The sequence below is a fragment of the Pholcus phalangioides genome, unplaced genomic scaffold (assembly GCF_987345545.1).
Source record: "Pholcus phalangioides strain wild (caught in Gottingen) unplaced genomic scaffold, Ppha-v1.0 ptg000004l_1, whole genome shotgun sequence".
Classification (NCBI taxonomy): Eukaryota; Metazoa; Arthropoda; class Arachnida; order Araneae; family Pholcidae; genus Pholcus; species Pholcus phalangioides.
In genome coordinates this window covers 2,654,556-2,682,483 of record NW_028301597.1, presented here as the reverse complement: position 1 = coordinate 2,682,483, position 27,928 = coordinate 2,654,556, and the positions used below count along the sequence as shown (strand labels likewise).

Here is a 27,928-nt window from a genome sequence, read left to right as displayed (position 1 = left end):
ATCATAGTGTTATTTTGCAGGAAAAAAATGTAAACCTCCCCCCCCCCCTCCTTGAGAAAATTCTATGTACGCCTATGCACATGTTGGCAGCAGTAAATGAAAAAAGATATATTTCTTTTGCCAAACATTAATGTCGGGAGATGGGAAAAGCCATTTCTTTAGCCCAGATAATAACTGTGGTTGGAAGCATGATTTATCTCTGCCACTTGCAACCTAACCATGATGAAACAAAGTAGTGGTGGTCGGCTGAAGTTGGTTTTCTGTGGTTCCCAACTTTGAGGCGCGAATGCGAGCCGATCTTTAAGAAGTCTCGCCATAGAGAGCAACAGACCTACAAACAGCACAAATTCAATCATAACACATCACTCACTTCACTTCTGAAACATAGATGGCAGCACTGAAAAGTCAAACACGACACTACATATGCACTCAGACTGTTAGGTACACACACAGTTACACCTCCGGCACAACTCACTAGGTAGTAAATCGCCCATAAATGGTGATAGACCTGAGTTGTGCTCGGTTTGAAAGAAAGAAAGAAAAGAAAAGAAAGGCCTATATAAAAATTGTTTTTATCAATTCAATTAAAGCAGCTGTTCTTGAACATTTGTCATCCACACAGCTCTCTTGAACAATTCATGATTAGTCTGTGGTTCCCTGGAATAGTTTAGTAGATATTTTCACTTCAGAAGCAGTTGGAATACATTTTAATTAAATCCTTGCTATTATATTTTTAATTGGAGATTGAAAGTAACACTGTTCATTTAAAATCTTTTCACAAATTTAGAAAGCTGTATGCATGTATACACTGTGTATGTTTGAAAAAGTATGGGCAGATTATAGCAACATTTAAACCTATTAAAAAGCATAAAATTTCTGTGGTTACAATAATTCATGAAATCAATAAAATTAGATCTCATCTGGATCAAAATTCCAAGATTTAACATTCTGGAATTTATAAGCAATACATTTTTGTTATCTTGTAAAATCCCATTCTTAATACTTTTTTTTACTGTTTCAGGAATCATCAACGAGGTCATATAAATTTTGGTGAGTAATTTATAAAGGTTAGAAGATTACTTCAAGTTAAAGAGCTGTGGTCCAGCTGAGTTAGTATCAAACATCCATACCTGCAAAGGATGTCCTCAGTGAAAAAAGCTCTGTCAACGAGATCTGTTGTCGTCCAAAGATAACTAAGGCTGCCGTTGTGTTAGTATTTGAGGAAAAGTTAGGTTTGAGATGCATCAATGGCAGATTCAATAGAGTTTGACTGCTTTGCTTTCTGTCAAGTGTTATGGAGGCTAGAATTCCAAAGGGTTTCTTCTCTGTTGAAATATTGATGTTCACCAGTTATGGAGGAAATGTTTGGTACTAATTCCCCTGGATCTTGGCTCTTTAGCTTGGAATGATTTTAATCTTTACATCAGCATTGAAAGCCTACGTCCTTTTAATATGCTTAAAGGCAATGTAGTAGATTTTCTCATTTTTTATTCAGAATCCAAAATCTTGATGAGATATTCTGATTGATTTACAGAGATTAAAACACATTCTCTTCAATATTTGGCGATAAGTGTCTAACTTTCGTGAATCTGAATGAATGCCAAAATTAAATTTTGTTATTGTTTCATGCCTATACCATAAATTCAGCTTTCACTCTTTTGGAACAAAAAAGTTTTTTTTTATTACCAACATGAGATTTTTAATCTACACCTATTTACATCATAAATACTATTAATGCTTGTGAAATAAAAAGGAATTAAAAAGATGTTTTACCCTGATTTTGATATTGAATATGTGCAACATCTGTGCGTACATTCTGCCAATAATTTTTTCCTCCCATCTTTTCTTTGTTTTCCTAAAAAACTTCACGTAAGGCATGTACAATTTTCAAGAAACTTCACTTATTTTGGAGATCATTACCATTTTTTCATGGGAGGTGTTAAATTGTTAGGTTTCTCAGAGTGTGTGTTGTAGCTCTTAGGGGCATAGCGGTGAGCTGGTGATATTGATGTGTGTGATTTTTCATGCTTCAAAGTGAATCTTTTATGATGCACAATATCTATTAAACCATTGTTTCTGAACCTATGGTTCACTGACCAGAGTTGGTCTGCGATGATGGCATAGCTGGTCCGCAGGCAGAATTGATAAAATTATTCATCTGTTGTAATTGATATTAGTAATATTTATATGGATTCAAATAAAATTTGAGGGAATACATCATTGAGGGAAAATTGCAATCCTAAATCTGGAATATCACTAAATTTTGCTGAAAATTGCAATTCATTGCTTTAATACAATTTTTTAATTACTGCTAAAATAAAGGGCTGCTAGAAATCTCAGTAAAATGCAATGTGCTTCACGAAAAAAAATATCCAAATGATCTGATAACCATATTTCATAGAGAAAAATAAAATTCGTTAAATTTGGATCTCGAATAATAATCTGTATAATATGGGGCATTGCAGTTGTTATCAAAAACCTTGTCAGACACAATTCCAAAAAAAAATTGAGGACAAAACGTTAATCCTGATATGTGAGATGAATATAATTTTTGCTATAGTTATCATAATATAATTTACATTATGCGAATGCTGTGTATTCACAATTTTAGTAAATATTACAAATTCAAATAAGTATTGTTGAAAAAAATGGGGCAAATGTATAAAAAAATCGGGACAATGAAAATTACAGGAATGTCCCGTACAAGGGGGTCAGTTAAATTGTTTGACATTTTACTGGTCCCTGTTTTCAGAAAGGTTGAGAGAGACACTGTATTAAACCATTTATGGTCGGATAAATGATGAGTAAGGCAAGGGAGCCACATCTCACAAAGTTGAGGACCATTAGGTTGATGCCACATGAGTTAGCTGCACATGTCATTTTGGCCATAAACGTTTTGAGGGAATGAAGAAATTAAACTACAGTTGTCAAATGATCGTGGAATGTAAAAATCACGCAGCACTTCATGGTCAGGCAGATTTTTCTATTATGAAGCCAGTTTTCCTCCGTGAAAAACAGTGCTCGTTTGACAACTGGTTGTGCATTCTGTCAACTTCAGGATGTGGCATCTGCTTTAGGAAAATCAGTTGATCATTTGATCATTTTTGTCGCACCACGGTCATTTTCTGCACACGAGGGCTAATTAGACCGGGACCTACAATTTATTGCCGATTCTGAATGGCAGGCATGTTTTTTCATACTCATCGAGAGGTTGGTGCGCTAATCCCTCGATGGGGGACTCCCTGCGGTAGTATTTTTTGCTGCGGTCTAGTCGCCGGAAAATCAGTAGTCTGATAACTTACTAACATAGACTTTAATGGCATGACTTCACCAATAATATAGAGCAGTGTTTCTCAACCTATGGACCTCAGACCAGAGGTGGTAGGGGACGGTGATGTAGGCTGCCCGCAGGCAGACTTGATAATTCAATTCTAATTGAATGGAAAATTAATCAATTGTTGTAATCAATATTATAGTACAGTTGAATCCCGTTTTAACGAATACCATTATAGCGAAAATCTCGTTTTAAGGAACACTTTCTAGTCCTCCCAGATAAGTTTTCATAGGAACAATGTAAAAACCTAGAATTCCTTTATAACAAAATTTCATTCTAACGAAGTGATTTCTCTGGTCTCTCTTGGAGTTCGTTATAACAGGATTTGACTGTATTATCAATATGGATTCACAAATAAAAATTGTATCTTCATACTTATATTCATTATACCTCATCAAGGAAAATGCAGGAAATTGTGATCCTTAATAGAGGATATGACTAATTTTTGCAGCCCAAAAATGCAATTTATGACAAATTTACTAATTACTACAAAAAGAGTGGAGAAATGAAAGGTTGCTGTACAAATCACAGTAAACAAAAATTTGACGGAAAAAACATTCAAATGACCCGGTTACTGTGAAATACAGGACTTCGCCAATTGTCTTTAAGGTATCCGACTACCTTTCTTGTCACTTAAAATGGTTCTGGAGTGAACTTTAAATACATTTTTTGATAGAAAGTGTCTCGAAATGGTTAAAACAGTGACAAGTTTTGGTTTATCTATTATATTTTCTATGAAAAAGTTGTTTTTATGTCAAATTTTAGGCAAAATTCAAGTGATATTCAAAACACGATTGCAAAAAATTTTATTAATGAAATGCTTTGTGATTTTCACAGTGCATTTAGCTAGTAATGTTGCAGGTTATGAACCAAAATTTAAAGGATTGAATGATATGTTCATAAGTTACACCAAAATATGTTTAAGTACGTGTGAATTTTTTGAAATTTTTGTCCTACATTTTGTCTATAAAACCCTGTAATTCAAAAACTATATGTGATAGACCTTAGATTTTGGTTCATAACCTCAACAATATATAGCAAAATATCACATTAAAATTTCGTAAGGATGCAATGCACCAGTTTTTACAAATCATGTCACAAAGTCAAGTAAAATGTCAAAAATAGCATTCTTTGTAAAACACGTTTAAAGTCTTTATTCGCATATTTCTTGTATGTAAAAATGCAACACTAAAGTGAACGTAACTTTGATTCTAAGCATCATGTAAACAAAACAAGGCCCGTTTTGGAATCGCAACAAATAGGGTTTTTATAAAAAAATAAAAATCCATATTTTCTTCCAAAATGACGTTTTCAACGTAGTCGGATACCTTAAAAACGTTGCCATAAGTCAGCAAAATCCCAAATTGTAGCTTATTGTTATTCCAACAAACTTGACAGTTTGAGATGAATATTTTTATTTACACCCAAAATTATCGTAACATATAAAAATGTTGTCCATTAATGATTTTAATGAACATTATAAATTTAAATAAGCATCATTGAAAAAACAGGTAATACAAATGTATAAAAAAATTCAGAACCACTAAAAATACAGAAATGTCCCATTTTATGGGGCACAAGTGGTCCGTCGAATTGTTTTAGACATTTCACTTGTCCTTGGGTTCAAAAAGGTTGAGAAACACTGATATAGAGCATTTTGCAAGGGTGGGGGAATCATTATCCAAACCAGAATAGGGAAATTGGCCACTTGCTTCTGTAAAGCATACAATAATAAAAATTTCCAGTTTTTTTTCATTTTATTGGTAATTTTTAAATGCATTCAATAAATCATTTTGCATGCAGATTCATAGCTCAGTTACTTTTTTAAAATTTCATTGACTAATTTTTTATTTCATTTTTTTTCATTTGATATGTTTTTTCAGCTCACAAGAATGTAGCAACAGCAATGGCTAATTATCATGCATCATATCCTGTAACTCCAAGATCTAAATTTCAAAGCACAGTAAGTGAAATGAGTTTTCATTTAATTATCAGTATCAAGGGCAGTTTATAACTTTCAGTATTGAGAGCAGTGCTTTTGAATTAACACTTAAGTTATCTATGGAACCAGACACCTCTGCATTTGGTCATAGTCTAACACCACTATCATTCTAATTACTTCTTTGCTCTGAAAATGTCCCTTAGCACTTTTCAGGGGGCCATCTTTCGAAAGCCACTGGCTTAAAGTGTCATTTATAATTTCTCATTTGTAATTAATATATTTTTCTGTAATAATCGCTCTCTACATTACTTTTTATCATGATCTTGGTTGGATGACTTGGTGGAAATTCTCCAATTAATATTCACATTTATTTTCTTCTAAATCTTATTTATATAAAAGTATTGTTGTCTTATAATTGCTTTAGAACAGGAGTACACAACCTTTTTGGTCAGTTGGCCAGTTTTTTGAGACGGCTACCATTTGGTGGCCACGAACTGCTATACTTATGGTGGTATGCATATGGAAGAAAGATGGCAGCACCGGCAATAAAACAAGCATAACTCTAATAACAAATATGTTGAGGCCACACATTTACACACACGCAACATGTTCCTGCATGTACTAATTTGTTTATACTATATTTTAACGTGTATAAGAGATGGGCATTACAATATAAAGTTTCATAAAAGAATCTTCATAAGACTTCATATAAAAATTCAACTAATAAGATTATCGGTTACATTCTAGCAAATGTATATAACCAGCAGGCTTATTAATTGGTTTTTTTCAAATTTTGTAAAAAATCTTTTATCAAGCTTTTATAGTGTAATGTTATCCTAAGGAACCCCTTTTGTGCCAAAAGTTAGGTCCCAAAAATAGGGTTTCTTATACATAGAAAAATAGTATTATATAGATATATGTATTTTTTCAACCCTTTTTTTTCTCCCAAATTTTTAACCCAAAAAATCAGGAGTTTCCTTATACAGGTTAAAATGTGGTAAATATATATGTATGAGGTGCATGTACGGTAAAGTAGAATGGTATTATGTTCTTGATGCTTTTTTTTTTTTTAAGAACACCTTTTGTGAGCTGGTTGAAACTCATTTGCAGCTGCCATAGATTATGTACCCCATGTTTTCTTGTATATAGCTTTGCTCTCACATCTCATTAATAGAATTCAATTTCAATGTAAATAATGCATTTCTCAGAATAGAATGAAAAAAAATTCAAGTTTATCCATTTTTTTTTATTTTACAATTTGTATCCTGTACTGAAAGTGTCTTCTGCAGTTTGAGATATGATAACATTTCTTCTTCCTTTTTAAAATTTTTTTTCTTCCTTTTTCCATGCAGAGTTCTCATGGTATACCAGTAGATAACAATATAAAGCTAATTACTTATGCAAAGGTGCAGCCAGCAGTTATATGCCCAAATACATCTAATCCAGGAACTTCTAATGGTATGCCCAGAACAGTTCCAAGTAAGATATTTTTTCTTTGTGATGTATCTTAATGATGAACTATTCAAAATTTAAACAATTGAAGCCTCATGTACAATATTATTTGTTGTCTTAAAATATGGAATTAGTATTAAAATAATTAGAAACTAAAATGGAAAACTCACTAAATGAACAGCACGATTTTAAAAGACAGTAATAAAAAATGATAGTTATATAGGAACCTGCATTTTTAATGGGACTGGAATATAACATTATTTTAGTCACAGATTTCATATAGGTTAAAAATTATGTTTTGACTGCCGTAGCTTGAAATGAAAGACTTCCAGCATGAATGCTGGAATCCTGTCATCTATCTTATCTCATCGTCAAAAAGACTGTCAAGCTTATGTATTTGATGGTTTATTAAAATCATATTTAAAAAGCCAATGGGAATCATGCTAACATTAATATTTTTTCACCAACACTTATCCAGAAGTGGAAGCTTTCCATTATGAAACATGCGCTAGTATCTACCACTACTACTTGCATATTATTTCATTTTTATATCTTGCCTGATCTGTTAATTTTTTTAATGATTGTTTTTTCCCCTGAAATTTATATCAAGCTACTCCCTGATCGAATTGATTTTTAAAAAAAATTATTGATTTAAATCGAGAAATTTAATTTTCACTTTTTTCTTTCTTTAACTTCAATGATAAAAAGGTAAAAATAACCTAGAATAAATACAAATACAAGCCACAACAGGCAAAATACCCAACAATTTGGCTGAGAAAAATATGTCCATTACAAACATGGATGTCATATATTTCAAAAATACAGCAACCTAATTTCAAATGCAATTATAAAAACTATATATACATGATAAAATATTATACAATGCCCATACAAAAATATTTATGGTTGGGTTAATCTAAGTATGGATAGCTTCTTGATTTACCCCTACATGTTTATCATATTTCTTTTTAAATGTGTCAATTGTGCTAGAATTTACTGACCCCCCCCCCCCCCCGGGTATGGCCGCTGTGGTGGTCGAGTGGTTATAGTGACGAACTCGCGATGCGAGGATCCGGGTTCAAACCCCACAGTGGTGGTCGGCTGAAGTTGGTTTTCTGTGGTTCCCCACTTCAAGGCGCAAATGCGAGCCGATCTCCCCGTTAAAAAGTCTCGCCACAGAGAGCAACAGTCCTACAACGATAAATCATTCAATCATAACACTTCACTCATAGTTAGAAAAACTGGTGGCAGGTGGCAGCACTACACATAACAAGCATTACAGAGAACAAAAAACTTCACGTCAGGTTTCACTACACGTACACGCACATTCCCGCATGTACCGATTCGTTGGGGGGGGGGTTGGGAGGTGTGGGCGGGGTGCACGTCTGGTGTAGCAGTAGTAGGTAGGGCCTCCAAAAAAAATGGCTCGGGGATCCATGATGTTCTTAAGTCAGCCACCTCGTTGGGTAATTTGCCTGTTGTGGCGTGGTATTTGTATTTGTATGAGCAATACCATTTATTAACAATCCCGTTAGAGAAAATTTTCCTGCGACACCACAACCTAAAATTTTCCCTTATCAATTGATACTGGTGTCTCCTTGTGAAAGCAGTCTATTGATGGCATATTAATAATATGTATATGGTATGCATGTCATTGCATGTATGAAAGGTGGTAAACTTCCTGATTAAAAGAAATACGAAGATCTGATAAATTTTGACATGAACTTAGATTTTGTGCATGGGAAAAATTGCAGAATATAAGGAGCTGAACTTAGATATAACCAGCACACCAAGTACAGTCAAACCTCGTTAATGAGTCACTCTTGGAAGAGCAAAAATATGACTTATTAAGCGGAGTGACTCGTTAAACGGAGTAAGCCATACCTGTGCCAATTCATGCCTGAGGACAATTGGGACTTCCAAAAACTGACCCGGTAAGCGGAGTGACGTGTTAACCGGGTGACGCACTAACGAGGTTTGCCTGCATTTGCAATGCATGACAATGGGGGAAATAGTTTCCCTGATAAAAAAACAAATTATTTTTTGTATAAAGCCTATGCCTTAATTGATGATTTAATAATTTAATAATTGATGTTGCATGAACATAAATACTGTTGGACTTGAAATTTTAGTACAGAAAGTGAAACGTCTAGAATGTACTCACCCCCCCCCCCCAAAAAAAAATTAAGCAACATCATGCAAGTCTGAAACACTTCACAATAAATGCATCCATCAATCAGGCTACAACAATCTTGTCAATAGAATGTGTTTCGTTTAGTTGATGCTGAAGGACCCTTTGGGTGTACATCAAATGAATCGAGAAACCTCTGCCATATGGGACACAGAGTCACCACCAGGCATTTACTTTGAAGGGCGGGACCCTCATGAATAAAAACACTTAGGAAGAAAAATGTTAATCCATGAAGTGTTAATTCAGGCTCAACGACCTTTCATGAACACAGATTTTGGGTGTTTATGTAACATGTAAATACTCTGCAAACTACACGCAAACAATTACTTGCTTGTAGTTTGTTTCTTATTGTTTGTTTGTTACTCTATTCATTAATGCTGAACTAAATTTGGGAGATTAAGTGAGAAAATATGCATTCTTAATGATTAACAAGATTTGTTTTGATAAGCAGTCAATTTAAATAAAAAACTCAATTTTTTAATTAAAAAAAAACATTATTTTTTGATACCCTGATTTATATTGTATGATTTGATTTACCAAGTTTCACAAATCAATTGAAATGATCATGTGTATATATTCTGCCATATTTTGAAGTATAAAAGCGGTGAATATATAAATCTACATGCTAGGTTTTATCATCCTTATATAGGGAAGAGAAAATATAATTTTTTTTTGCATTCAATTTTACTTTCTCAATTCTAAAACCAATATTGCAATGTCTCTCTTTTATATATCTTTAGGCTAATCCTTTTAATAAATTTCTTTATTGCTCTCAAGTTATGGCCTATGAAGCCGAAAGCAAAATGTTCTGCATTGTTCGCTCTGCCAACTGGAAATGTTCTGCAGTAAAAATTCCCATAACAGTGTTTTCTATATTTTTCTTGAAATTCTACCAGTGGTTTTTCGACGCACTTCCCAGATTTTGGTATAATCTGCTTTGGGGGCTACAAAGCATCTATCAGTCATTGAAAAGAACTTTTTTTGTAACATTAACAAACTTTATGAACAATCGGAGATCACATAAAATTTTCGGGAGCTTCAAAAAAAATCTGGCATTTTCCAATTTCATTTAGAATTAGTCCGTAGGTAGATGTGTTATTGTTTGTTTCTGCAAATTTTTGAATTTTTAAAGCTGTTTCATTGTTAGCAGTTGAATCCTTTAAGCAGTTTTTAAAATTTTCTCTATCCACATTATAACTGCCACACTAGAAATAAGAGCGCATTTTCACTGTGGAATGTGAAATCCCCTCCGTATAATTATGATGTATCTTAATACTATAGGCCTATATTTATGAGAGAGAAAAGAGAACACATAAGTTAGGATGAGTTCAAAAGCGAAATTCTATTTCTTATGTGCAAACAAGGAAACCAGTTTTTTCAGAATTATTGTCAATACTTCAAATAGAGATCCTCCAAATTTGTTGCTGTAAGCCTGTATGCCAAGGGGTTAAACACCTTTTTTCCTGGTTTGTTTTTCTACTTGAATCTCTTGGTTGTTTATTAGATTGATATTAATTCTTAAGTTTGAAAAAAAGTTAGATGCAAATATTTTCACTTTTTTGCAGTGCCATGGTTTCTCATGGAACCACCAAACATGTTTCCATATATGTACCACAAATTCCAATTCATAGATTATACAAACAGATTTGAAGGATATTGTGGAAATGGTCATTTTACTTTATAGGAACTGAAGATTATGTTCATTATTATCTATATATTCATTAAAATGTTGAAAATTCAATTATGTACCTCGTATTTGTAAAAATTAAATTGTTTTCAATTTTTGAGTTTCATTTATTTGTATCTACTTCAGAGTGTTTAAATGCTGATGTGTTATGAAATTTTGTGTGTTTACATTTTTTCGCCTAAAAGTAAAAAAAAAAAAAAAAGTAAAAAAATGAGTGAATAACTTTAAAAATGCACCCATGTACAGTGTGTGGAAATTTTTTAAGAGCTCTTATCATATTGTTTAAATTTTTGCAATGCCTAACAAAATGTACTTTGTGCTTTTAACCATTTAAGTAAGTAATATTATTAACAAAAATAAAGCTACAAATTTCAAATCGGTTAAATAATTGAACATGGGTGTTTTCCCAGGAAGCACAACCACTAACCTATGGTTCTTATGCAAATCATTCAAACCTCATATAAATTCATGCTTTATTATCATAACGCTGGAACATATATTTTAAATAATGAAATTTCATGCCTACAATTACATTATACTTACAGAAAATCATGTTTTTTTTAGGTACCTAGTGAATTGAGATTTGTTCTGCAAAATAATCGATATGTGATGTCATCAACCAAAAGTTACACTTCTGTGTTACCGTGTCTTTGTGTGTTACTGTTTTCAGTGAGTTACATGGTATATCACTGTCTTTGCAAGAGAAACCCACAATATATGGAGTCCAAGCAATGAATAATTTGCTTGAAATATCTTAGGTATTCTCTCTTACACGCAGACACTAGTGCAAACCATTTTGGGAGTTGTGATTATAAAGAAAGAGGTACATGAAAAAATGAATTAACTCAATTATTGTGTATTATTCTATGTAAATTCAGTGGCAGTTTTTAAAAACTGTTAATTTTACCCTGCACATTACAATGTCTTACTAGTTTTGTGATTTTTATGTGTTGATTATGTTTTTGTTTTGCAAACTGCATTCCAAGAAATTCAAAAAATCTACTTACTTTCCACCCCACCCATATATCTTGTTGACTTAATTTTGTGATGCGTGTGTGAAAAAATTTGTTTATTGTTTGAATATTTGAATAATTAGTTTTATTTTGTGTGTTGAAAGTGCAGGCATGGACCAAATTTTATCATTGATTACCTTTGGAAAATCAGAGCATCGAATGCCATAGATCAGCGTTTCTCAACCTTTCTGAATCCAAGGACCACAATAAAATGTAGGAAACAGTTTGCTGGACAACTAACTTAAATCTTTCATTTGAACCTATATGCAGGGATTACTAATATTTGAGACATACTATGAAATTATTTTCATTTCAAGTTAGAGTTAAAGTTCAAAGTTTGCTGATTGCCTGTTCCAACTTTATGCCCGTTTACATGTGCAAGATTGAGGTTTGAGTGAGGGTGGTTTGGTGAATATGAAACAGCTTGGATCTATTTTCTCCTAGTAGGGAAGAAAGGGGAGAAGGATTTTTGCAGTTTCATTATCTTTTTTCATGACCCTGTGAGATTTTTCTCTATTGTATAGTGAAAGATACCAGCTTTTTCATTTCCCATGTAAATGGGGCTTTTATGTACCACCTCTTGTGTGTGGACCATAGGTTAAGAAACGCTGCCATGGATGATATCCTATTTTTAAAAATACCGGATTTGGAAATGTTTGAAAAAAAAAATTTCATTGAATGAAATTTTATTACAAGAAACTCAACTTTGTGTGTGTGTGAAAAGAACAAATTTTTTTCTCTGTTATTTCAAAGACATTGAATTATGAGGAAGTATTATGAAGTTTTTACCACCAATATGTTCCTTATTGCTGCATATTAATTTGTTAGCTATAGGGGAAAAAGTGTCATTTAAAGATTTCTTTAATATGTAAGTTTTGTTTTTGTAACATTCTCTATCTTTTGCGTTGTCTCACCATGAACTCATGTCAGCAGGAAATACGCTATATTTTTATTTATTCAAATGATGGTATAGCGTTTAACTTATGAATGTGCATATGTTCACATAATTTCAAGTGTTTCTGAACACTGTTACACTGGGGTGTTGTTGATTTGTGGTTTAGGTATTGCATCATATTAAATGAATGTGTGCATAGGATGAAATCGTGATTAATGGGAGTACCCTATGATTAGTTAATGGGAATTGTTTGTATGATTAAAAATTTTTTTTTTGATAGTACTGTAAAAATATTTAATTACTTAATTGAACACCAAGAAGTTCTGATATCAACAGAAAAAATATGCAAATGCACACTGGTGTGAAATGTGATTAAGTTCTGATTTATTTACATTTTCTTTATTTTTCAGAATGAGTTGTTTTTTCTTCCAAAAACAGATGTATCATAATTTATAAGAACAGGAAGCATTTTATAATATAGGTTTTTTCCTAGTAAATATTGGCTCATTCGATGTATTCTTTTTCGAAGTTTTCTCTTGCAGCCAAACTACCATCATTCTCAGAAAGGTTAAAATAAATTTTTCATTATTACATATTTGTTATTAAAATGAAAACAATTTCCTCATTTACTGTGAAAGTTGTATAAATTTATTTTGTTCAAAATTATTATACTTTTCTAATACTGAATTCTTTGCTTCTCCATACATTATTCATCTATTTATTTACCAGTTCCCATATCAAGTAAACATTTATAGTGATGGGAGATCATCCTAATTTATTATATTTACATGAACACAGAAATTCAGACATCTGCATCTTTCAATTCTAATATGGGAGACCCCCCAGATTTCAGCACTTCTCAGATACAAAACACATATAATTCTGACATCATAAACATGAAAGGGCGCTCATATGCATACTCAACACTTTCCGGCATGTGCCAATACGTCAAAAATTCTCCTGAGGAATCTTTACAAGGCACATGTATAATGCTGTGGTAGTAGTCTTTATTTATTGAGAAACGTTTACAATATTTTCTTGCAAAAGCTTTTTATCAAGATTAATCATATTGTTTTTATGATATGATAAATTCACCTGCTTTCTAAAAAAAATATTTTTTCCATTTTCTCCCTCTCTCAGTAAAGAAATTTAGGTAGTTTTAAAAAAAATATTGTGTATGTACCCACTGGGTTTTCTTTAGAGAGAGGAGAGAAGTTATGTCAATGGTTAGTTCTTTAATAGTTTTAACGGATACTATTTTGTAAACAAGTGCTTTTTGTTTCATTTTTATATTAAATTTTTTTAAATATGCATCTTCCATGTACATAATCATTGCTTAACTTGATTTGAAATCATCCAAATTTCTGTATTGTTTGCAATGATTTCATTCAGTTGAGTTCATAAATAAATTATCGTTAAGAAAAACTTTCTGGTGTGTACTTCACATTCTTTAACATGACAAGATATGATTGCCATGTAAAACACTGCGCAAGTTTTCACTGCCATCCCTCAAATTTTTAGTTTGGCTATTTAGTTACTACTAACTTGACTAGTGTAAATAGTAGTAATATAGGGGTTCTTCACCCGCTGGTCCATGAGGATTTCTTCCCGTCTGTGAAACATTTTGACCAATCTAGAAAATGGCAATTAGGAAAATTATCCAAATAACGAGTAGCACTCAAGTATCTGATGTTGCAAGGGAGTTGTATTGTTATTAAAATTAAAAAATATATTTTTTATACACTGAAGAGCCAAAAAAACTGGTAGACCTGCCTAATATTGTGTAGGGCCCCCGCGAGCCCGCAGAATTGCCGCAACATGCCGTGGCATGGACTTGACTAATGTCTGAATTAGTGCTGGAGGTAATTGACACCATGAATCCTGCAGGGCTGTCCATAAATCCGTAGGAATAAGAGGGGGTGGGATCTCTTCTGAACAGCACGTTACAAGGCATCCCAGATATGTTCAATAATGTTCATGTCTGGGGATTTTGGTGGCCAGCGGAAGTGTCTAAAGTCAGAAGAGTGTTCCTGGAGCCACTTTGTAGCAATTCTGGACGTGTGGGGTGTCGCATTGTCCTGCTGAAATTGTCCAAGTCCGTCGGAATGTACATGAATGGGTGCAGGTGATCAGACAGGATGCTTACGTACCTGTCAGAGACGTATCAGGGGTCCCATATCACGCCAACTGCACACGCCCCGTACCATCACAGAGCCTCCACCAGCTTCAACAGTCCCCTGTGGACATGTAGGGTCCATGGATTCATGAGGTTGTCTCCATACCCGTACACGTCCATCAGCTCGAAGCAATTGGAACCGAGACTCGTCAGACCAGGCAACGTGTTTCCAGTCCTCAACAGTCCAATGTCGGTCGGTGTTGTCGGGCCCAGGCGATGCGCAAAGCTGTCGTGCAGTCATCAAGGGTACACGAGTGGGCCTCCGGCTCCGAAAGCCCATATCGATTATGTTTGTTGAATGGTTCGCACGGTGACACTTGTTGATGGCCCAGCATTGAAATCTGTAGCAATTTGCGGAAGGGTTGCACTTCTGTCACGTTTAATGATTCTCGTCAGTCGTCGTTGGTCCCGTTCTTGCATGATCTTTTTCCGGCCACAGCGATGTCCGTAGATTTAATTTTTTACCGGATTCCCGATATTCACGGTACACTCGTGAAATGGTCGTACGTGAAAATCCAAATTTCATCGCTACCTCGGAGATGCTATGTCCCATCTCTCGTGCGCCGACTATAACACCACGTTCAAACTCACTTAAATCTCGATAACCTGCCATTGCAGCGGCAGTAACCGATCTAACAACTATGCCAGACACTTGTTGTGTTATATAGGCGTTGCCGACCGCAGCGCCGTACTCTGATTGGTTCCTGGGGATTTAGGTGGCCAGCGGAAGTGTCTAAAGTCAGAAGTGTTTTCCTGGAGCCACTTTATTTGCATACGCATGCCTGTACCAGTTTTTTTGGCTCTTCAGTTTACTTGCACCTTTTCTTCAAAAACCAAATTAGAAAGTAGTTCTGTCTCTCTTGATGCCAACAAAAAATCTTCCACGTTTCTAAATGCAATATTCGTTGAGATATTTGAATTAAAAAATAGAGAGTTGGGAGAAAATAGCATAAATAAGGGAAAGAATCTGTGTCCATTAGTTTTTGCTGTTCTTTCCCAACTTTTCTCCGATTTTTGAAATCAAATATTTCATTTAAAAACATGGAAGCTTTTTTAATGGCTTTAGGAGAAACAGAGCAACAATTTTATAATTGGGTTTTTGAGGATTGGTTTTTTTTTACAAAATTTCAATAACTTTACAACCCCCTTGTAGCATGAATGACGTATTTGAGTTCTACACATTTGAATAATTTTTCTAATTTGAAGTATGCCTCTCTCTCTAGGATCAATGGTTCCCAGTAATGCAGTGAGGGAATTAATCACCCCTATACCTTTAATTTTTATTAGTCTTTTGCCGTCAGAAACTTCGTAAATTATATTTATTCTGCAAATTATTTCTTCCATTTATTTTTTTGCTTGTTCGCAGTTTTTTTTTTTCGCCATTAATTTATTTACCTGTCCGAAAATTATTTGTCCCAATTAATTTTTTGTCGGTCCGAAACTATTTTTTTTTCTCGTAAATTATCTTCCCACATTCCTGCCGGTCCGCGAAATTGTTCAACTATTATCATCGGCTCGTAACTGTAAAAAAGGTTGAACACTGGTCTAATGCATGATATTTGAATACCGGCTTGTGATGGGTTATTTTAATTTTTTCCCCTCATATCTGTGTGATGACTAATCATTATAGGGTCCCCATAAATGAATGAAAACGTCAGGGGCTCCGCCTCTGGACTTATCCCGTTGCCGAGATCTCTTCCAGCCCAGCTTTCGTGGCAGAATCTAGAACAAAGTGAGTGCACCTAACAGTCTGAGTGTGTAGCTAGTGTTGTCTGATATTTCAGTGCTGCCATAGGGTCCCCAGCGACCTAGAAAGTCTGGGAAGCAAAAATAGGTATGGCAAATGTTAAATATTTGGCAAAAGTCATGGAAAAGTTCTGCGAAGAGTGAAAAATCGAAACTTGGAAAACAGAAGTTGGGAACTTAGAAGTTTAATATTTTGAATTGAATTTTTTTTCTTCCGGAGTGTGTTGGTCAGGGAAATGATCAAGCTGATTTTGCGGGGAATAATCGAGCTTATATTACTGGAGGGAAAATGACGCCAGCAGTCTTCGCCTTGGCAGTTCTGAGTCCTTAACATCATTCGTCGAAAGATCACGTGACGTGTTTAATGTTAGCGCAATTTCCGTTAATTATCTTACGGCATCCATAGGAGTTTAAAGGGCAATGGGGAAGAAAGAGACTATTTTTCCAAATATATTAGTGATTATTACTCCAGAATTAATGAGAGTTAATTTTGTATCCTTTTTTATCTTTAGATGTTCTCTATATTTTACTAATTTTTAGAAAACAATTATTTATTGCAATCTTTAGAGATTGAACTATTTCAGTAGGGGAATTGTCTGGCATACACTGTTATTAAACACGTCACGTGATATCCTTATATTCAATGTTCCATCGCGGCGGCTCCTCTCCCTACAATAATATAAGCTCCACGGTGGGAACCCGGGGGGAGGGGAATGAACTATGCATTATTTTTCCCAGCTGTCGCCGTTTAAAGAAGTCGAAATGAATGAACACACAAATATGTATATAATACCATCGTCATCACTTTATTTGTATGGTAACAAACATAATAGAGTTTCGTGAGCGCAGCACTCGCAAAAGAAAAAGATAAACATAATGACGCTGCATATTGCACTCGATTACAACACTTTAAAATGTATTTTACGCATGAACAGCACAGATACTTGATTGCACTTTATAACAGAAGGCTAAATAACAGGCGCAGAGATTGCTTCTGAATTATTGAAAGATCTTTTCGGGACACATCTCCCAACTGGTTTTTATATCAATACAGTCTTTTTTTTTTTTAAAAGAAAAGTTTTGTACCCTTGAATCCCGCAGTGGCACTCATAAAAAAAAAAATTTTTAGTATGATTTGTGCCTTTCGATTTAAATGGACTTGAACCTTTAATTTCTTAGGCTGTTTTTTCGATGTTGACTGAAGCTGTTCGAGGACAACATTCCTATTTATAAATGAGTTCAAAGAGTTCAGCTTCTGAAACGTTTACAGATATCAATGGAAGTTTTTTTGATATCTTAACACTTGGTCCTGGTGTTTTGAAAATTCATTTCTGTTATCTCTTAAGGAGAAAATCTTGATATGCGACCAGATTTTGGCCGTCGCCGAAGGGAATCTTATGGACCCCTTGCAAGTACTGCAATGTTGTTAAGCTTTATCGTCCTACCGGTTTGGTCCCCACTCCCAGAAAAAAAGTCGTGCACTGGGTAACTGAGTACCATCGGTTTTCGTTACTTCAGATTCCCCTTAATTTGCTGAAGTGTTAAGGCGGCTACAAACTACTCTGACGTGACATGGGACCACGTCACATCAGTAACATGGTAAATTCTGATTCATTTCTACGCCGTAGAATTCACAACGGCACGTCAGATTAGTGTGTAGCTATCTTTAGTGTCTCTAACCATTCGATATAAACTTTAATCCTTAGAATCAGATATAGTTGGCTCCAGTGAGCAAAACTTAGGACCGCGTGTCCGGCAAAAGAACTAGGTTGGTATTACTGTACATCATTTCATCGCTTACTTCAGTATACACATTTACAAACTCAAAACAAGTATATACATTTCAGTATGTAGTTTTCAACAACATATAATCCTTTGCATTTATTTAAGCATCGTTCCACATTTCACTTCAACGTTTCTGATATGTGCAGTTAGTACTCTGCCCGGGTATGGAGTTTTTCCATTGATTAAATGGGGTTGGATTTCGTTCGTACACTTATTTTTCCCCAACAACGTGAAATTCTTTCTCGAGCAGTATCCATTAACGAAGAAGCGTTCGTCACCCTCACAAAAATGTTAATCTCTTCGAAATTTAATTTTTCTGAAAACGCTGAGATTTTATTAAAATGAAATAGAGGATTCGTTTTTCAAAAGACATTTGGTTTTCGAAAAATTAACAATTTTAATATCCCGATGCGCCTTGGACTCAAAAGAGCAAAAATACGGATTAATGATGACTTCCAAAATTACCTGTTCTTCGGAAAAGTAGGAATTGTTTTTTTGTAAATTCCCTAAACGATATAAAACTGTCACACTTTTATAATAATCTGAAAAAAAACCAATAATTTTTTTCACTGGTTGCGTAATCGCAGCGTACAATCAGCAGGACCGCTATTCACCTGGCTCTCGATTTATGCGATTACTTTTTTCTTGTTTCAATAATAAAACATTACTCTTTGTTTTTTCTATTTTACTACATTTACGATTGCAAGGCTAACGTGGAGGATTGTGAAATTATTACTATTTTTTTTGATATCGACTTCGCAAGAGCTTATTGCGTTTGAACGGCTATTGCTATCGTATGTAAAAAGAGCGCGCTTGCGCACACACACAGATACACGCATGATGATGCAGCGACACACACACATATAATATAACAGTGCGAGGAATATAATCCGCGGAAAAACGAACGCCCACAGCATTTATATTATTTACAAATGGGGTTTTTTAAGAAGAAAAATAAGTAAGTTTCCATCTCCAGTGTCCACCAGTATAGATATAACTTCACAATCCTCGGGTTTTTTTTTGGTTTGAGTCTTCTTCGATCTAATGTCTACCACATCAAAAATAAAGAGCGATTTCCCCCGAACAAGGAAATGGAAGTTATAATGATCCAGACCATGCTATATGTCGTATATATATTTATATTTTATACTAATAGTTTAGCTATACAAGTTAGTTACGATAACCTGTTTGTTTTTTTCCGACTATAAATGTGATTTTTTTTTTTCGATCTTCGATACGCGATTTCAATTGCCATTTCGATTTCTTGCATCTCATTACAGCTTCTCCACATAGTTATTATACAATATATATATATATGTGTGTATATATGAAGAAGAGCGCGTTGATTCCGTATAACCATGGTTTATGTACAGATGATTGATGATTTTAGTTATACGGTACTACGATTTTTTTGTCCGCAAAGCACTCGATAAAATGGTGCTTCGCTGCATGTGCTGTTATTAAGGAAGTAGGATTTTTTTAAACGCTGCTGCACGTCATTCTTCCAGCAGAGATTGACGAAAAATTTTATTTTTTTCTGTTTCCTGTTAAAACAAGTAAAGCATTTGGTTGATAAGAAAAGGAAAATTATAAGAATAATTGAAATTAATTCTGAGTGAATTCAACATTTAAACAAAATTCACTTGAAAAGAAACAACTCAATATACAGGGTGGATACTATCGACCGCCCGAAAATTACGCACTATTCCTTGTGGAAAAACGAATACGGAAAAATGTTTCCAGTTTTTTGATTTGTCCAATGAAATTACGGAGTTATAACGCTTTAAAAATTGATTACGTTACTTCATAATCTTGATAAATCCGCAGAACGTGCACCAAACATACAGGGTGGGCAAAAAAGTCCGTAAAAACTTTAAAAATGAATAAAAACCGGAAAAAAACCGAAATAAAAAATGGTTTGCAGGGTTAGCATCACTAGGTCACAGAAATGTTTTTGACAGGAAAATAACCCCTCAAAAACAGCCGATAGGTGGTGCTGGTACGAGCGACTTCGGTGGAAATGAGACAGAAGAACTTGCGCTCCTAATCCATAATCAGTTCTGCCGTTGCTGGATTTGTGATTCGCCTGCAATGTGTTATACCCTGTGGTGGTGGTCATGTGGAACACATAATGCTGTAATAAACAATTTGGAGGCATTCTGTTCGTTATTTGCGTATCTTTTCTTTGACTTGTGTACGTCAGCGCCACCTATAGGCTGTATTTAAGTTATTTTTTTTTCCTGTCTTAAAAAAAATCCCGTGACCTAGCGATGCTAATCCTGCAAACCATTTTTTATTTCAGCTATTTTTCCACTTTTTATGAGTTTTTAAAGTTTCTACGGACTTTTTGCCCACCCTGTATAATAACTTGATATTTTTGAAGCTGAACAAATTCTATTAGCCCTAAGAAAATCGAGAAAGGAAATCAGTTTTTTTCCGTTGCACTTTTCAAATTTTTACGCGATCATGGTACCCAAAAATAATTTTTTTTCCCCTTTGATTGGAATTGCTCAACGTATGTTTGTTTTGTTTGAATGAATAACTTAACACTAACAATTTTGAGATTTTTTTCCAGTTCCAATCGAGAAGTTTTCAAGGATTTACGCAAGTTTCCAAACTTATTGTTGTATCGGCCCCTGCCTCAGAAGTATTTTCTCCCATCGTCCCCAACTTAAGTCAACCCATAGGATCCTAAGTTATTTCCGTAGCTTCTACTCTCCCTGGATCATTCCATCGTGATATTTCCGATTTTTGGAGACACTGATTTGCATGTTGTATCAAGATTTTTTGATTGTAATTCTACAACACAATTACCTTTTTAACACGATAACCTTTTTGAATAGAATCGATCGCTGTTATAAATTGGCAAGACGAAGTCTAACAAATGCAGTTCAATATTTTTACGTCATCTTATCTATGTTATGAGTGTGAATATGAAACAATATTCAAAAACCTTATTTAGAAGAACAAACTGTAAAAAGATAGCTTCCATTTCGAAAATCAAGAACTAAAGGAGGAAGCATGATTTTTCGGGGAAGAAAAATTGAGTACGAAATTCAAGAGCATCTGAAAGAAGAGGACAGCCTAGGACAGCGAGAGCCTGAAGTCCGTCTCTGCTAAGAGGGGCCCGGGGTAACCAACCCTTTATAAAAACGCTCCAGAATGAAACTTCATGTGGAAAAATGACCAAGTTCTGCGCGAATCATGTAGGCTGAAATGAATATCGAAGTCCTTAAAATATTTCTCGTAAAAAAGGAAAGTTTATCAAGGCAAAAAACCATGTGTTCATATGATGGACAAAATTTCAGCTCGATAAAAATCAATTGTTGCCACAAGAAATGAAAAATCTTCATTGCAACATGCAGCATTCGGTATGAAATGTGACTGGATGAAATAATCAATAAAAAAAATCCGAAACCACTAATTATTTTGAATACGTGAATTCATAAAATAATTAGTTCGCTTTAAAGTTTCTGATTCAATCGTTATTATTATTTAACAGTTTTTACCAGCCACCTTCGTCAAATTACCATTTTTGCATTCTTCATTGAGTATTATTAAATTTACGCGTAACAGTTTCGATGAAATTTTAAAATTGCTCAAAAAATATTGCCCTGTTGATCAACATCTGGCCTGATTAGAATGACCAGTTAAAAAGAAACGATCGCGCATTGGGTGTTTAGCACGTAACTGACCCTCACAAAAGTGACATGTGACAAAACTTCAAAACGTTATAACTCCCGAAATATTCGTCCGATCGTACAACCAACAAAAAACACTTTTCTATTAGTTTTTCATAAGGAATCACGTGTGTAATCATTGGGCGGTCGGTACTGTCCACCCTGTACATGTATACAGACTGTCTCAAATTGTTTGCACAGTGGATATCTCTGCAAACGTTGACTTTAGAAACATGCTTTTGATTACAAAATGGTTTCAAATCACATGCGATTACTCAAAATGTCTGAAATTAACCAAGGGTTCGCATACATGAAAAAAATAGAAAAATTAACTTTTTTTTTGTAGACCCTGCGTGCTAAAACTTCCAATTAAGGAAATGTAAATGCCGCTCCGAGAAGTCATTTAAAAAAAAGCATCTTTTTAAATGCAATGTTTACGGAGATATTTGACTTTTTAAGTTTTCAGTATTTATCGCCAATGATCGAGGGTGCGGTTCACGAATTGCTAAACGCAAATTAGATTAAAAGCCGTGAAAATTCTGCAATTGTCAAAATAATTGTCAAAAAATGTAATTTATTTTTTGTTGTGAATAAAAAATGAAATATTTGAGTTCGTTCTATTTGTGTACAGACCCTGAAAATGGCAACTTTTCGGCTAACTTGCCAGCACAATGAAGTTCACAAAACAGTAACTTTATATATTGTTTTAATAAATATTGCATTTAAAAATATGATTTTTTTTTACCGGGCGGGATCTACATTTCTGTAACTGAAACTTTTAGTCACAGGGACTGTATAAAACGATAATTATTTTATGTATACGACCCCTCAAACAAATTTAAGACATTTCCAGTAAGCGCACGTCATTTGAAAACTTTTTGTAACCAAAAGTATGTGGTTTCTGAAGCCAATGGTTGCAGAGATATACATCAGTGCAAACAATTTGGGACAGCATTGTGTATAGTATTTTTTCATACAGTATTTTTTAAATTTTATTTCGACAATTCTACTGGAAGAATAAGCGAAGCGCTGACACTGCTCTGTTCGGCCTTTTTCCTCCCTCAAGCCGTAGTTTGTTCAGTTTTCGTTGTTTTTTTTGCAATTAGGGCTTCTCGTGACGCTAGAACTTAGCGGCAAAACAGTAATCACGCACACACACACGGAACTTAATGGAATAATATTCCAAATTCAAAAATATCAACAGCGTAAAACTGGGAAAATGATCAACGTATGACAGAAAAAGGTTACGAGCTCAACTTTTCGGTTTCATATCAGATCGCGTATCGCGTTTTTAATAATTAGAAGCGAAAACTATTGAGGTTATTTTTTGCTGCCAGATGAACGTTTAGACGAAATCAATTTTTTTTACTGCATTGTGAATCACATAATTTTAATTATAATTGAAAATATTCTTTTAAATGTATTTATTTTTTGTATTTCTGACCTCAAGTAGAGACTCACTTGAAAACTATTTGCACAATTTTTACGAAAGGATTAGTTTCGTTACGAGTATCATGAGAAGGAAAAATAAAATGACTTGCAAGTATGTTACCCCAACTTAAAAATCGATATCATGTCATATTATATGTCTTTATTGACATCTCTAAGAGTACTGGAATATGAAAATAAAACGGGCCAACGCACCCACTGTCTCAACATTTTTGGCATTGGAAAATTTTTTGCTTGCAATTAATAAATAAAGATTAACACGTGCTAATGAAGAAAAAAGGTTACTCTCGCCAGTAATTGATACATAAGTTGAACAAAGCGATCTTCGATCAAGTGATCGAAATATTAACACCGCGAGCACCACTCGCTATAGATGGCTGAATTCGCTTTGAACCATGCGCAGTGATGATTTTACTTTAATCGAGGAAGTGAAAACAGATTGTTAATGAGAAACAAAGTGCATATTCAACGTCGAATAGAAAAAGTATGGACTTTTTATGTTTGAGCTCTCAAATGTAACAACATAGGGGGGGGGGGGGCTTCGATTTTTTCTGTTCATTGCTGAAAGGACTATTGAAATAGACTTCTATTCTTCGAATGTAGATAGTAAAACCACAAACGATTTCCGACACAATTTCAAGATAGAATTTGTTGCACCAATCTTCTCTTCTAGCCCAGTGTTTTTCACATTTTTTTCGGCCATGTCCCTCTTTTGGGTCATATTTTATTGTTGTATAACCAGGGCGTCCACTTCCAGGAGCAAGACACTTTATTATTGTCACAAATTATTGTCACAAAAATTTTATTAATAAGGGTGGATCTCTCGACTCATAAGCTAGATATATGCCAGCCTCTCCTCCTTGTGGGAATTCTATTGGTAATATGTGGGATTCTAAAAGTAGTCACACTTTACTTAAATGCATCTTATCTGTATTTTTTCACAGGTCTTTGTGCCCCTCGCTAATCACTTGCCATGGTTTCTTCCCCATATTACTTTATTACTTGATTTTCAGCCCATCCCTTAAATATTTCAAGGGCCCAAGCGGAGAGGTTATATGCAGGACTATATAGTAAGGGCTGCATCTCTTGATGTTTACACTTGCATTCTTGGCTCAGTGGGCGGGGTCTTGCAGTGGGCTGTGTGATGTCACGGCCCAGCCACTTTTTTCTCGCAGACATCAGCTTCCAAATCGTACTGCTTCGAACAGAACAAAGTTAAATTTCAGTCGCTTATTTTACTGTTTTAAGTGCGTGATCTTTCGTTCTCTTATATTTGCTTTCCCTGTGTTTTTATGTTGCAGTTGTATTGGTAACAACGAATCCAAGGCTTTAAAAGCTATACATTTTTTTCATTTATTAGCTATTAGTTTTTCATTGGAATTGGTCAAATGAAAACAAAAAGGTAATTAAAATTATTAGAAAGTTCAGAAGGGAATTGAAATTATCTGTTTCGAGTTGGCTTTCAATCAACCCAATGAAAGTTAACTAACGTACGTGATTCAACAGAATTGAAATAGATCTGAGAAAAATTTTCTTAGTGCAAGTTACCGCATAAGCAAATGCAAAACTTCTTATTTTAAATGTTAAATGGCTGAACGAAGCAAGCCAATTACAGATACCAATGAAAATAATCGAAAAGATAAATAATTTGGAAAGAATCCAGTAAAATAGGCAATGTACAGCAAGGTAACTAAAGGTAGCAAATCAGGTGCACTCAGTTCTGCAGGGGGAATTGCGTCATGCGTAACGTCAGCTGGTACCGACTCCAGCGCCTTATGAGACAACCCTTGTTATACGGCCGTGGGTAATATGCACATATAAGAACAGCTATAGTAAGCATTGGTCCATGTATTGGTCATTCGTATATTCTAGTTCCCATTGAGATGAGGTATATGGTACAATATGATATCGACTTTCATGTTGGGGTAGGTTACTTGTCAGTCATGTAGCTGCTGCTTATATCTCTTTATTGAAACCGAGCGGCGGGCCATGATCTGGTTAGGAGGAGGAGGAGAAGAGATATGTAGTTGAAATGTGGTTTCTTTCATTTTTAATGGAATTGAATTGAATATTCAATTACAGGATGACTGTTATGAAACGCATATGAATTTTTTTATATACTTTATATGTATCGATGTGCTCTGAACCTTATCTGTCATTGGTTTGGTTTGAGAACGATTAACGAGTATTGTGGTAAAAGGTCGACGAGGATTAGGAAGCTGGAGGAAGTGGGTGGGTGGGTGAAAGAGGATGTTGGCAAACTTAACTGTGTTCAGCAAAGCTGAATATTACAGTAGTAATCGAGAAACAACGTTGATGCAAGCTAAATATAACGCTAATACAACAAATATACCAACGTCATGATTAACGTTCCACACCAGAATTTGGGACAACACAGAACAGTTCATATTAATCTAAGAAAAACACAAATATAATGAGTTCGAGGATCCATGAATAGAATTTTGGGGTGAGGGGATTCGTAACAGAAAAAGATAAACGTGAAGTCGAACATACTAACAATGGAGCATCATAAACTAAGAATTGGAAAATACAGCATTCATGGTAAATGCATTTCTTGTCGCTCTGACACGGACGTCACAAAATATTTATCATACAAACATTATGTTCTTTCAATCATGGATAGTGTTTCCATTTTCGATTCTTCTCGTGATTTTTCATCTTTCCGAACTGCTTGCTTCATGGGGACAATTGCACTTACACTCATTCAATGACACTGGGGAAATCAATCATTTGACTCTTCACAAGGACCCGTACATGAGCATGACTCCTATCCTTTTTGCTTCGCACTCATCCACATTCATCTGCAATATTTGTGGATAGTAGTGTAGTGAACGGGTCAGAAGGAACACAATAAGGCGAAAATTGTGCTCGACAGTTGAGAATGAACCTTTTTCCCCCCCCCGTTTCATTTTCAATAATTAGAGAAGACTTCTTATTCAATGAGTGGGTATCGGACTGGCCATTCTAGGAAGACAGCTAAACATCCCAATCGACACAAATGATTCAGAGATAACTTAAACTTCCAACATCATCTTTACTTATGGTGGAAATAACTATCTAGAAACCATTATAGTTGTTTTCCTCTACTCGGAGGGATGCAATAAAGCTGGAGAGCGACTTTGTTTCTCACTGATCATCAAAGAAATCTGTCTCGACGCCATTTGACATAGCGAAACAGGGCAGTATAGTTTCGGCATCCAGAGGCAAGTATTTGAAAAAAAAAGAACAGAAGAGATTTTTCTTTCTTAGAGCTTGTTTTACAGCCAGTCTCGCCAATTATGATAATAATTATTCTTTTACTTCTATAATAAGATTTTCGTTAAATCAAATTCTCCTTATTGTGTATCCGCTTTTAAATGTGCTATCACGGCAGCATTAATCAGAGCTTGTCTTTGGAGGTTTTGAGATCGTAGCTCATTCGCCGGCCGTTGAGCAAAGGTCGGATGTCCTCCCGGTCCCTCCTGTGAGATGTGGTCACCATCTTGGCCTCTCTTTCGAAGATGTCGGCAGTGGCGTCCTGGTCAGATTTACAGCGGGACATGACGGCCGCCGCGGCAGCGCTCGTCGCCATCGCGACTGCCATGTCGTCGGACACTTGATGTCTCGAGGGTGTTGGTGACATGCTCTCCGAACCGCAGGACGAACTTTCGCTGAGTTCGGCTGTGGGCCTGCGGCTAATACGGGGTGAGTGGTTAGGACGGCGACCAAGGATCTGGGCTTGGATGTGTTCACAGATGCGTTTGAACCGACGAATGGGACCTAAAGCATCGGAAATTACAGAAAAAAAAAAGTTATTTCTAATGATTGAATGGCAAAAACAAATTGCTGCCTGCATAAAGTACTTTTATTATAAATACCAAAAAATGAAAGTAAATGAATGCCAGAAATATGTGCCAAAAGTCATGTTAACTGCGTGCTATTTTTCAACATAGAATAAGGTAAAACTTGGATTTTCCCAGTTTCTCCTATTTCTGTTGGTGAGCGAAAATTTTCACTTATTTCACTGGTCCGCAAGTATAAAAAGGTTGAAAAAAATGTAATACGTGTATCATAACTTTCACTAGAGCACCTACTGCCACCTACAAAAAACAAAGAAAATTGCGCACCGTAGTTGGTTTATGGTTTATCTGCCGCAAAATATTCTATCGCCCGCTAGTTTCTACTACTGTATATTCGTATTCGGCACAACAAAAAAGAAATTGCTGAAATTATGCGGAAAACCTAGAAATACATTGAACGGTATATGGCGCACAAAATTTACATCGGTCTGCAGCATGGAAATGAACAAAAAAGGGGGTAACATACCATATATTTCTTATTTTCATGCTGCACACCGGTTTAAAACCAACAACCAATTTCACTCGAAGAATTATAACATAGTTTTAGTTTTATTTGTTAGATGACAGCGGAGGCACAGGGGGTCACATTGCAAAGCTCCCCCCCCCCCCCTCGGCGTGTATAGTAATAAGGTATGGATATGAAATGTAATAGGTTCGAAGGTTAAGAAATTTTCCTCTTATGATTCTTTTTCACAGGTTCGTAAAATATTTCTCCCAT

The 27,928-nt window shown here is 35.0% G+C and overlaps 2 protein-coding genes across 4 annotated transcripts in view; one reads left to right on the top strand and one right to left on the bottom strand.

The window, feature by feature from the left end:
- Nucleotides 1-13,931, top strand: part of LOC149086419 (uncharacterized) — a 45,583-nt gene extending 31,652 nt beyond the window's left edge. The window contains exons 11-14 of the mRNA XM_089255528.1: nucleotides 1,022-1,050; nucleotides 5,218-5,297; nucleotides 6,629-6,755; nucleotides 11,171-13,931. Coding sequence (XP_089111654.1) covers nucleotides 1,022-1,050; nucleotides 5,218-5,297; nucleotides 6,629-6,755; nucleotides 11,171-11,178 — 244 coding nt within the window. The 3' untranslated portion in view covers nucleotides 11,179-13,931. The remainder of the gene's footprint in view (nucleotides 1-1,021; nucleotides 1,051-5,217; nucleotides 5,298-6,628; nucleotides 6,756-11,170) is intronic.
- Nucleotides 13,932-17,221: 3,290 nt separating this feature from the next.
- The window catches only part of LOC149086418 (serine/threonine-protein kinase BRSK2-like), a 77,394-nt gene continuing 66,687 nt past the window's right edge, over nucleotides 17,222-27,928 (bottom strand). For 2 of the 3 annotated variants that reach the window (XM_089255526.1, XM_089255527.1), the window contains exon 18: nucleotides 17,222-27,130. In XM_089255526.1, coding sequence (XP_089111652.1) covers nucleotides 26,751-27,130 — 380 coding nt within the window. In that variant the 3' untranslated portion in view covers nucleotides 17,222-26,750. The remainder of the gene's footprint in view (nucleotides 27,131-27,928) is intronic. The other variant, XR_016195809.1, reaches the window with a different exon arrangement.